Source organism: Camarhynchus parvulus, chromosome 20 (genome assembly GCF_901933205.1).
Source record: "Camarhynchus parvulus chromosome 20, STF_HiC, whole genome shotgun sequence".
In the NCBI taxonomy this organism is placed as follows: domain Eukaryota; kingdom Metazoa; phylum Chordata; class Aves; order Passeriformes; family Thraupidae; genus Camarhynchus; species Camarhynchus parvulus.
The window spans coordinates 6,558,682-6,570,426 of NC_044590.1; the positions used below are offsets into that span (position 1 = coordinate 6,558,682).

General features: G+C 55.8%; 1 protein-coding gene across 5 annotated transcripts in view; it reads left to right on the plus strand.

The window, feature by feature from the left end:
* The window catches only part of ZNF512B (zinc finger protein 512B), a 30,051-nt gene extending 18,565 nt beyond the window's left edge, over positions 1 to 11,486 (plus strand). For all 5 annotated transcript variants that reach the window (XM_030963250.1, XM_030963249.1, XM_030963248.1 and 2 more), the window contains 4 exons: positions 4,052 to 4,153; positions 5,149 to 5,211; positions 7,156 to 7,254; positions 7,644 to 11,486. In XM_030963250.1, coding sequence (XP_030819110.1) covers positions 4,052 to 4,153; positions 5,149 to 5,211; positions 7,156 to 7,254; positions 7,644 to 7,937 — 558 coding nt within the window. In that variant the 3' untranslated portion in view covers positions 7,938 to 11,486. The remainder of the gene's footprint in view (positions 1 to 4,051; positions 4,154 to 5,148; positions 5,212 to 7,155; positions 7,255 to 7,643) is intronic.
* The last annotated feature ends 259 nt before the right edge of the window (positions 11,487 to 11,745 follow it).

The window sequence follows — 11,745 nt, forward strand, 5'->3', positions numbered from 1 at the left end:
ATGAGCAATGCTGGGAGGAGGTGGGAGGCAGGTTCTGCCCAGGCAGGCTGGTGAGAGCTTGCTGACTTCAGCACACTCTGAGCTGCTCTGCTCAGCCACGGTTTGCATTGCTCAGGACTGCTTTGCCTTTACAAGCTGGTTCAGTTCAGGGGGTAGAAAGAAACCTCCCAGCAAGTGCCCGATTTGACCTCATGGGCCCAAAACAGAGCTGCCTGTGGGAAAGCCTTGTGCCACATGGGAGGCTCAGAGCAGCCAGCAGCATCCCCATGTCCCTGTGCCACCACCCCACCACATGTGTGTGGTGGCCCTCCCTAAGGGAACTGACAGCCCAGAGCCACTGGAGCAGCAGAAAGATAAACACCAGTTCACCTTGACCAGGGCACTGGGACTGGTGGGAACTGATGGAATTTCCAGAAAAGCCACCACACCACCACCACCTCTTCTTCCCTGAGTCATGCCCAGCCATTGGGAGTGCACGACTGGGCCTGCAGACACTGTACTGGACATGGGGAGAAGTGGGATGTCAGGGATGAGCAGCAGATTGCAGCTGCTCCTTCACCTTTTCAGCAAGCCATAGGGATTTCCAGGATTCCAGAGGGACAGATGCTTCCCAGCTCAGGTCTGTAGCCAGAGGTGGATGGATACACCCAAACTCCCTGCAACACAGGACAAGCTCCATCCCTGAACTCTCCATCATCCCAGCAGTCAGTGCTGATTTCAAGGAAGCTGATGAAGAAAGCCACCCCTCTCCATCCCTTTTCCAGGCAGCAAAACCTTTTCCCAGGGGAAGGCACAAGTCGATGGGACACAGCCCCACTGCAGCCCCTGCTCTGTGGCCACGTGGCAGCTGGTCCCAGCTGGGGACAGGGACAGAGGGATGCTGGCTTTGGATGCCGTTGGTGGCCTGTGGTGGGATGCGTTCGCCTTTCCCCGGGAGGATGGATTCCTTCACACCAAAGCAATGGCAGCAGAATAAACGATTGCTGCTCCATCCCAGGCCCTGCGCTGCCTTCAGTCTCTGCTAACCAAATCCAGCATTTCTAAATATACACTGGAGTCTTATTTTCTCGCTCCGATCTTTATTTGCCTCCAGATAAGCTGAAACAGATGGGGTGTTTCACAACAGCCGCTTGCTGGGGATGTCAGATGGGGAAGGGCACACCCCTGCTGCTTTTCTGGGAAAAATCCCCTCTGCAGAAGCTCCGTGAAGATGATGCCGACCCTCCTCTGGCCTTTGCTAGGGCTGTCGCCTGCCATGAGCAGCCTTGAAGCTGCAGGTTCCCAGCTCATGGCAGTGGGCTCTGGCATGTAGTGGGGGATGAGAAACAGCCTCCTTGAGCAGAGGGAAGAGGAATCCAAGAGGCAGAAGGGAAGAAAGTGCTGTGGATATTCCACTGTTTCAGAGTGTGACGCTTTCTTGGTAGAGCTTGAGGTGGGGTTCCTTGCTTCAAGGTGCTGGAGGTTGTGCTGGGCTCCTGCAGCCCAGGCAGGAGCTGTGACACACAGGGAGGATGCAGAGCTCCACTCTGGGATACATGGACACTCCATTTGCCTCCCCACAGCTCGGGGTCTCAGTGTCAGTAGGGGCAGCCATGGAGTCTGCACATCCCCGTGGAGTTTGGTGTCGTGGGATGTCAGGGATCAGGAGCCAGGGGCAGCCATAGGCCAGTCATAAAGCTAAAGGGGAAAAGTCATCTCCAGGCTTGAGGTTTTATACTGGAACCAGGATAAATTCCAGAGCAGAAGAGGCTGGCTTGGGTTTGTCCCCCAAAACAATGGCCCTGCAATGCAGGCAGGAGCCAGGCTGAGCCCTGCAGACTCATGGCACCAGGGGCCAAACCGGATCCCAGCTCCAGCTGTGGGGCTGAGTCCACCCTTCCTCCCCTTGCTCTGCAGGCCCTCCAGTGGGACCTGGCTGCTGCCCAGCACCCCTGGGTGCATTTTGCCTTCACGGCATCACCCACAATTTCCACAGGATGAAGGGAGAACTGTACCTTGTGCTGGAGACCTAGTGAGGCTTCAGAGGCTTCATCAGCTGAGATGTCCTGCATGGTTCTCATTTACTGGGATATATTTTGGGGAAGGGGAGAGCTGTCTAGGGAGCAGAGAGGATTGAAATATGAAAGTTAATTAAATAAAACCGTCAGTCAAAGGAAACAAACCTTCCCAGCCCAGCATCCTTCAACTGTTCACAAGAGATGGGCTGTAGCCAAAACCAGTTGTAGTCGTTTAATGATTTGGCCATGAAAATTTTCACTTACAGGCTGTTTGAGGAAAATAAATGGAAAAGAAAAAAAAATATAAAATATTCCATGCCTGGGGCTCCCTCTTAATAGAGACATAAAGATGACTTTGACATTCCCAGAACACGCAGCGCCCTGGGAAGACATGGGATTTGCATGTTATTGTGCAGGACTCTTGGAGGAGAGCAGGGAGGGATTTTTCTCTGGAGTGGGAAAGCAGAGCAGCAGAGTCCACATCTCTGAACATCCCCCCTCGCCTCCTCCCCGGGGACATGCAGAGGGAGAGGTTGTTGCTGGGGCTGTGTGCGGTTACCGTTAATGTTTGCTCATTCATGGGATTGATTGGGTTTTAATTATGGAGGCTGTTTGGCATCCTGGCTCTCAGTATCAATGGCAAAAAGGGACTCCTGTGTTCTACCCTGGAGGTGGCATTGCCTTCCCTGGGCTGGGGACCAAGCTCTTGGTAGATGCACCATCCCAGAGCTTCAAAGAGCTCTGCTGGCATCTCCCCCAGCCGCGAAGCACGACAGAATTGCGGCACTGGGGCTCGGGGGAGTTTTCCACATCCACATCCGTCCTTAGCACTGTTCACAGCGCTGTTTCGCAAGGCCCTGTGCCCCTGCCCCTCACATGGAGCCCAGTGCTCCCTGACCCAGCTGTGCCCTGCCACGTGCCATGGGGAGGGCTGCAGGGGCACATGGATCACTTCAGTCTGAGCAGAAAGGAGGGGCTGGCATCTGAGCCTTCAACAACCCAAGCTTTCCTTTGCAGGGACATTTTGGAACAGCTGGGGCAAGCTGGCCAAATGCAGATTTGCAGCTTTATCAGCATGTTCAGGAAAAGTCACAGCTGGAAAAGAAATCCAGCCAGCCTGCTTTTGCCTCCAAACCACCAGCTCCAGGACCTCGGGGAGTGTTTGGCCTGGGTTTGCACCTCTGCAAGCACCTTGTGGCTGTGCATCCTCTCCATCCAGCATGGATGCAGGGATGCAGTTGGGTCCCATGCTCTGAGGTGCCCATGCAGAGTGGCAGGTGCTCAGGTACCCACACCTGCACCATGCATTGCTCCCACTCAGGTTTGGGGCTCAGAACTGAAACAACACCCACTGGCTCTAGCAGAGCTCACCAGGCTGGGCTGGCAGTTGTGCTGGTGTGGCTGCACAGCCCCGTGTCCCCTGCAGACCCTGGCACAGGGCTCGGTGTCAGGCTGGGAGCAGCCCTGCAGGTAGGGCCAGGCACAGTGGCTGGGAGGCCCGGAGGTGCCTGGAGCTGCCATGGCTGCCTTGGCTTGTGCTGAACAGGCAGAACTGGAGTTGGGAAGGCCAGCCTGCTATGCTAACCCTCAAAGTCGCTAATAAAGCGCTAATTAAAAGCACTTGGAAGGAGCAGCCCTGCCAGAAGGAGAGGCAGAGACACAAGAGCCTTTCATTGTTTAACGGGTTGTGCCCATTCATCCATGGAAGGCAGCCATGGAGGCCCCTGGCCCTTCTGCCCAGTGTGCAGGGTTGTTTATTCCCCTGCTTATAGAACATGGCAGAAGGGCTGTGCACCAAAAGGCCAGGTCGGGCATGGACCCGGGAGCAGGAGCCTCCTCTCCTGTTTGCCAGGGACTCCTCGCTGGTGGCAGGGCACTGGGCAGAGGCACCTCCCTGCTCTGCGTGCCCAGGGGGAGAATGGCATCTCAGGAAGCCTCCCAAGTAGTTCTCAGCTCCTGTTCCCTTCAGAGCAGGGCAAGGCCCATGTGAAGAGGCAGGACCATGGACTGGGCTGGGGTGTGCAGCTCTGCTAATCAACTGCTATTGTTCACAGCTCAATTACACCCGGCCAGGGCTCCCAAAGCTCAATCCCAGGCTGCTGGAAAACTGGAAGAATGAAGTGAAGGAGAAGGGCCGCATCAACTGTCCTAACAACGTAAGGATTGTCTGTTCTTCTGTGGGCTGGCTGGTCTCCATCTGCAGGAGGAAGGGGGAGTTTTTGGGGCAGTAACCCACCAAAAATAGTTCTTATTGGGCCCCTGATCACAGTGATGCTCAGACACTCATTTCACCTCCTTTCCCTGAGCTTGCTGCTGTGTCTGGTTAAAGCATGTCCCACCTTTGTGATCCTCCTTGTGTGCTCAAGCCACCAGGCTTGGGGACAGGGCCACCCTTGGGCTGAGGGTGCAGCATCGCCCAGTTTGAGCTCTGGAGCTGCCTTTGGGAAGCTCCCGAGATCCTGGCAGGGTGAAGGCTGCACATCCTGCACAGCCTTTTGATGCAGAGAACCTGCTTTTCCCAGAGTTAAGTGAAGATAGATTTAAGCCAAGCTTTTTAAAGCCCTGAGACAAGCACGGACCTCAGGGCATGGTGCGTGTGCCTCATCTCCCTGTGAAACACAGCCTTGGCCCGAGCTGACAGAGAGGTGAACCCCACCCTGGTGCTGAGCCTGGATTTATCGTCCCAAACAAAGCCTTGCTAATGGGAGTTCTGAAGGAGGCAGTTCCCACAAGGCCAGGGGAGCCAGGCTGGCTAATTAATGTCATACAGAGGTACTTGGAAAAGACGTTGCTCAGAAACTGGTCATGCTGCTGCCTGGGTGATTTCTCCTCTCCGTTAAGCCTCTGCTGTGGCTCCAAGAGCTCCTGTAGCCCAGCAGGACCTCCCGACAGCTCACAAATGTAGGTTTTCCACGGAGACATTGAGGGGAGACGTTTCTCAGCCCGTTGCAGAGGGATGTGGCCACATGACTCCCATTAGCACTAATGGGAAACGTGTGACCAGAGCCCCGGGCGCCTCGCAGAGCATTAACCTCACACTGCTCAGCCTGGGCCGGTGGCCGTGCTGGCTCGGCAGGCTCCTGGCCACAGCTCAGAGGAAGGCAGGGGATGAGGGGGATCATGTCTGACCCTGCTTTGTTTTTTCCTGCAGTGCTGTGAAGCCATTTACTCCAGTGTCTCGGGGCTGAAAGCTCACCTGGCCAACTGCAACAAGGTAGGTCCTGCCTTTTACACCCTTTTCTCAGAGTGGCTTTGGTGTTGGATTTTCTCTTCCCCCCCCAGCTGGTTTGGAAGGAGCAAGGCAAGGGACAATGGCACAGGTTAAAGGATGGTGGCTGCTGGAGCTCTGGCTGGCAGTGCTGCTCCAAGTGAGTTGCCAGGCAGATGGAGGCAGAGAGGCTTGAGCTGAGTAGATGGGATGGAGGGGATGTAGCTGCTATTCCAGTTATACAGAAAAGGTCCCACAACACAGGCTTCTCACCCAAGCCCAGACCTCTTGACACACAAAGTGTCACGAGGTGCTCCAGACACACCCACAGCAGTTCTCCTGCCTCATGTCCTCTTGTCCCACAGCAGCCCCTGCCCAGCCAGTCCCTGCAGCCCCCAGATCATTCACATGCCCTTGGCTAAGCATGGCCAGCATGTCACACAACCACACATCAGCCACAGCAGCTCAGAGCCAAGGAGCTGGATGCTGGAAACTGAATGTTTCCTGAGGCAGGTGGGAATCAGGAGTCTTCTTCCATCAATTTGGGCAGCCCTACAGCCCCTCTGGAAGCCCAGCTGGAGGGATGCTGGTGTGGTGCCTCCTGGGATAAGCTGAGTCTGGAAGCTGGTCTGTGCAGAAACCAGTGCCCTCCTGCTGGAGCAGCCCTGAGCTCCAGTGCCCTGCAGCTGCCCCAGGGGAGGGATCAGGAGCTCTGTGTAGGTCCCTCAAATTGGAACCAAGTAAGAGCTGCTAAAGCTTTATACCCTGAAACATTTCCAGCTGCAGCTTCCATTGAATGGAGCCTCCAGGAGGCAGCTCCAATACATACCCCGTGGTTATTAAAAACACCAACTCCTGCACTCCTCCAGCGCTAGCTGGAACAGCAGCCCTTAATGAGATCATTTAGAAAATGGGCTGCAGAGATCCAGCAGGAGAAGCTGGATTTATGCAGGATAAAAGAGCAAACACAGAAGACTAGGACAGCTCCTTCTCTGAGAGAAAATGGAGCTGGTTTCTGGTTGGTTCCATGCACAGGAAGCAGCCAGGATCTGCATGAACATTTCCATGAACCACAGAGCTGCACACTCTGGATCTGGCACAGCTGGGGCCAGGTACTGGGTGTCAGCAATGGGGAGTTGCTCTGCGACCCCCACACTGCCATCAGCAGGATTCTTCCCCTTGGGGGAGAGGATTTACTTTGAATACATGTGCCAACAAATTTGGCATAAATAAATCACAGCCCCTCCAGGACTGGTCTGTGATTCCCACTGTAAAATCCTGCAGAACTGTTGCAATACACAGAGCCTTAGAAAGAGCAGAGGCTGCTCCCAGGCAGCACCCCATCCTCAGTGGGGATTGATGCACCAGCATCAAGGATTTGCACAAGGATTCCTGAAGCCAGGCCTGTCCTCTCCTGAAATGAGAGACCTGTCTGACTCGAGATTTACAGCTATGGAGAAATTCCCAGGGAGGAAATATATGGCCCAGAGGGGCCCATCCATAACCCCCTCGTCAACAGAGAGCCCATTATCTCCCACGTGCCATGACCTGCAGCCGGGCCGGGAGATCTGTCATCCCACCAGGGTGCTTGTGACAGGAATCCAGCACTCACCCTGGCTCTTTGACAATGTAACAGGAAAATGAGGTGAGTGTTGGACATAAATCTGATGGTGGCTCAGTCCCAGGGGATCACAGATCTGCTGATAGCGAGGACAGGAGTCAATGGCCCCATTACCTGATGTTGGGGACACACAGGCAGCAGCACGAGTGGCATGGACTGAAACTCAGAAAGAGGATGTGGCTCTGAGCTCCTGGCCCAGCACCGAGGCTGGCAGAGGTCTGGTGTGTCTGTTTATTTTGTGTCCCTTTGAGGTCATGAGAGGGTCAGGGCCAGGGGAGGGCCAGCCCTTGGGGTGCTTTGGGCTCTGCAGGAGCTGCTGTGTCTTGCAGGGGGAGCACTCAGTGGGCAAGTACCGCTGCCTCCTGTGCCAGAAGGAGTTCAGCTCCGAGAGCGGCGTCAAGTACCACATCATCAAGGCTCACTCGGAGGTAAGGAAACAGCTGGAGCTGGCCTGGGCTGGTCCCTGCTCTGACACACGCATCCTTGGGCTGTCCCTTTCCATCCATCCATCCATCCATCCATCCATCCATCCATCCATCCATCCATCCATCCATCCATCCATCCATCCATCCATCCATCCATGTCTGTTAAGAGCAGAGCTGACTAACAGCTCCCAGTCAGCCTGGAGGGTTCTTCCCTGTCCCCCTTGGTGTCCCTGGCACCCCCAGGCTCATTGCAGCAGCTCATCCCGAGCAGTTTGACCTCAGAGAGGTGATGCCGGTGGGGTGAGGGGTGGGCCAGGCTCGGGGTGTGCGTGCTGGTGCCAGTGCCTGCCCCCAGGACTGTCACTAACCCCCGTGTCACCCCACGGACACAGAACTGGTTCCGAACCTCCTCAGAGGCCAGCCGGAAAAAGAAAAACAGGGAACAGCTTTCTTCCAGCAAAGAGGAGAAAAAAAAAAGCACAAACGGGAAGAAAAGGGGGAGAAAACCCAAGGAGAGGCCTCCGGAAATGTCCCCGAAGGGCAGAGAGAGCGTGGCAACAAAGACTAATCACAAGAAAACCCTCGAGCACTGGGAAGGCTCCCGGGGCAGCCCCGAGGGGGACGAGCTCGCCCTCAAGCCCCCGAGCCAGCGGAAGGGAGGAGCCAGCAAGATGCCCGAGAAATGAGCAGCTCAGAGACTCGACTCCGAGGATTCGTTTACAGCCCAGGGTAACAGGGTGGGGGTCTCTCCCAGTTTTATGTCCCCTCCTCCCCATCCCACCTCCTCTTGCCCCACCCTCCTCTCACCCTCTTTTTACAAAAAGAAAGGAAAAAAAAAAAAAAAAAAAAAAAAAGAGACAGAAAATACCAGTTAACCACTTTAAACAAATCACGGACCTTGTTTCACACTGGAAAACAAACAGGATCAAGGAAGCTGGAACGTTCTCCACCCCCTGCCCATGTACATACCCCTTGGTGGGGCCCCGCTGCCTCCCCCGGCCCGTGGTTCCCCTCCCCTGCGCCAACCTGGTGACGCTTGAGCGAAAGAGAAGTGCAATAGCAGCGGGGTCCCGTGGGCAGGGACCCTCCCCAGCGGCTCCGTGCTGCTCCAGGGGGAGCTGCCCAGCAGCCTCCCAGCTCCGGGTGGTGTTTCCAAAGATGTTTGATCCGGCCGGGCGGGGGATGCTGCCGTGCGGGGGAGTCGGCAGCGCTTCCCCGGCAGCCGCGGGTCCAGGGGAAGGTGCTGGGCAGGGAGCGGTGCTGAGGGCTCGGCAGGGTTGGTTTGTCTGCGAGGCACGGGGAGAGCAGGGAGCAGCGATTGGGACACACGCTGGGAGGTGTGAGCAGGAGAGGGGGTGCTCTGCGGCCGGTCAGGCTATAAAGGGTTTAATGGGAAGTTGTAGGAATGCTGTGGGCACCGTGGAGAGTGGCAGTGCAGCTGTGGAGGGGGTGCAGTGAGGGAGCTGTGCCTCGGTGCTGGGGTTGTGTTTGCCGGGCCTGGAGTGCTGTGATGGCAGAGACACGATGGCAGTGCCAGGGTCAGGGGGAGATGGCAGCCAAGGAGCTGCTCCCCGGCCTGGGGGCATCCAAGGGTGATTCAGGGTCCTAGTGTGCTCCATCCTGATGGTGCCAATTGCCCAGGAGGGAGGAATGGAGTCTCGGTTCCCCAGCTGTGGCCACAGGAGCTGTGTAACAGGGACGGGGACAGCATCGAGAGACAATCACGGGTCCTGCTGTAGGATGAGCCCAGCTGCTGCCCAGGCACCTCACACTCCCCTTGTCCTTTTGGGCTGGGACCCACCATAGGAGGAGTCTCTGCTTCCAAAGATGCATCTGAGCTCCTGACCACCCTCCTGAGGGTGGCAGGTCCCTGTGGTGCCATCCCTGCTTGTGCTCTTCCCTGGAGCTCTTCTTTGCTGTCACTGTCATCACACCTTGCTCCAGCCCGGGGGAGCCATCCCTGGACCGGGGTGTGCCCATCTCCAGACAAAACCAGGCTACCTCGGTCCTTGGGAAATGGGCACGTTTCCTCTCAGTAGCACAACAGAAAACCTTAAATTGATTTTTCCCCTATGCAGAGCCAGGAAAGAGGCATCAGAGGGGGAGCTTCTGCTTTTGCTTTAATCAATTCAAACCTCAGTCCTCGCTTTCCTTCACTGCTCCTTGTCGCCCACCAGAGGCTCGGTGTCTTTCCCTGCTGCAAGCAGCAGCCCAGTCACAATTAACATCCTCCACTGGCAGGTTATTCCAGCCAGAGAGGGAGGACAGGGGTGGCTGAAGCCAGGGTGGCTTCTCAGGGAGCCAGGGCTCCTGCTCCGTCCACAGCTCTGGCACCTGGACCCACCCTCTGCATTGCCCGGCGAGCTGGGCACGTGCCTGCAGCTGAGAGAACTGCCTGAGCATTGCTGGCTGTGCTGGGCCTCGAGGCAATTAGTGAGAAAGCTTAATTAGTCACTGCAGCTCAGCCTGGTCGCTGCCTGCACTTCATCAGATCATGTTTGGATGGTGTCACTGGGGTAGATCCTGCCTCCCTGGGGAACAGGGAGAACTTTGGGAGCTGTAGGACAGCTTGGAACAGCTCACAGGCAGCAGCAGCAGGAAGGGGAGCACGGGCAGAGCTGTGGGCCTGGCACTGAAATCTCTGTGAGGGTGCAGAGGGAGCCTCTGGATCCCAAAATCATGTCCTGCCATGGAGGGAAGTCCCCAGGAGAGCTCCACGCCCTGGCCTAGGGAAGGGAGATCTGGGTAGCCCGGCCTGCTGGCTTGGATGGTCACCACACAATCCTCACTGTCTCCCCTTGGGCATGGCCTGGGACTCTGTTCTCTTTAACATGCAATTAATTGGCTTCTCATTGATTAAATTAACTGGCAGCACTGTGCTCCACAGGCGGGGAGCCCTGGGAGCTGCTCAGGGCAGGGTAGACACGGGAAAGGGCCAGCTCAGGGGGTCATGGTGAGGTCCAGATCAAAATGCACCTCTGCTTCCATAATGAGTGTCTGGCAGGAGCAGGGACAGCTGCAGTGGCCTCACAGAGTGACACCAGCCTGGAGGGACACCAGGGACCATCTGGGGTCTCAGGGCAGGCAGTGGGAGCAGTGGTCCTGGTGCTGGGGCTGTCCCTGCCACCCTCAGAGCACTCACAGCCCCAGTGAGGGCAGCACCATGGTGGGGAGGGAATTTCTGTGAGAAAGTGAAATCTTCAGGGCTTTTTCTCCCCCAAAAAGGTGTTTTCCCCACTAGTCATCACTCAGAGAGGAACGTGTTTCCCCCCACACACCTTCTCCATGAGGCATCCTTTACTCTCCTGCTTGTCCAGAGAAGGTTCCAGAGCAATGCTGGGATCCCCAGCACCTGCCAGTGCCACAACAGGTGAGCCAGCAGGGCCAAGTGGTGTCACTGCTGGGGCCAGTAGGTTGTGCCCCTTCAGGTGCTCCCAGCGTGGCAGTGCCAGAGGGGAAAACACCTTGATCCAGAGGGACAGGCAGAGGCTGTGGCACCAGATGGGGGACAAGTTGTCCTGTCCCCTTCCATCCCATCACCCGTGGGATTTGGGGATTTTTTCATCCTGGGCACTGTGACACTGAGGTCCTGCACCTCCACTGCTGGGGAAGCCCACCATGCCATCACCCATGTCCCCAGGGAAAGGGTTAAACCTCCATGGGAGCAAGCATGGGCTGCAAGCCTGTGGGAAGTCATGGAAAGCTTGGATTGTGGGGAAGTGGGGAACCCTGGGCACCAAGACCCACTCTGGTGAGGCTGGCTGTGTCACACCAGTGCATGGAGCTGCCCGAGCCTGGAGCATCTCCCACCCCCAGGAACCCTGAGAGCATTTTGTTCTTTTCTTTCTCTCCTCGTGACACCCATCCCACGGCATATCCAAATGTTTCTCGTCGATGCCAGTTATTAGTGCATAAGTGTATTTTGGGGAAAAAATTAAAACAGAAAAAAAAAAACCACAAAAAAAGGAAAAAAATTTTCAATTTATCACTTGTAACCATATATATAAATATATAAATATATATATTAAAAAGTGTTTATTTGCAAAAAATAAAATTGTTTTAACGGTAAACTATCTTATAATAAACTCCCGATTTGTGATGATCTGTTCTTTTGTTAATCATTGACAAATCCTCAGTTGGAGAGTACTGTCCGAGCAGCTCCGAGCAGCCCCGAGGCGCTCCCTGTACTGTATGTATGAAACAGCTGTATCGAATAAATGGTTATTGATTTTTTATTAGCACTGTCAGCACTGTTGTTGGGCACTTGGGTGGGAGGGTTGGACATGGGATCCAAGGGATTTGGATTTGTCCTTCCTGGCAGTGGCTGAGAGGACCCCCCCCAGCTGCCGAGGATGGAGTGTGTGGTCACCAGCCCAGGAGTGCGCCCAAAACCGGGATGGGGAAAGTGAGGACTGGTGGTGCTTGGCACAGCGAGCACTCCTGGTGCCAGGGAGATCCCCAATGCCCACAGCCCCCCACTCCCATGGTAGAAAT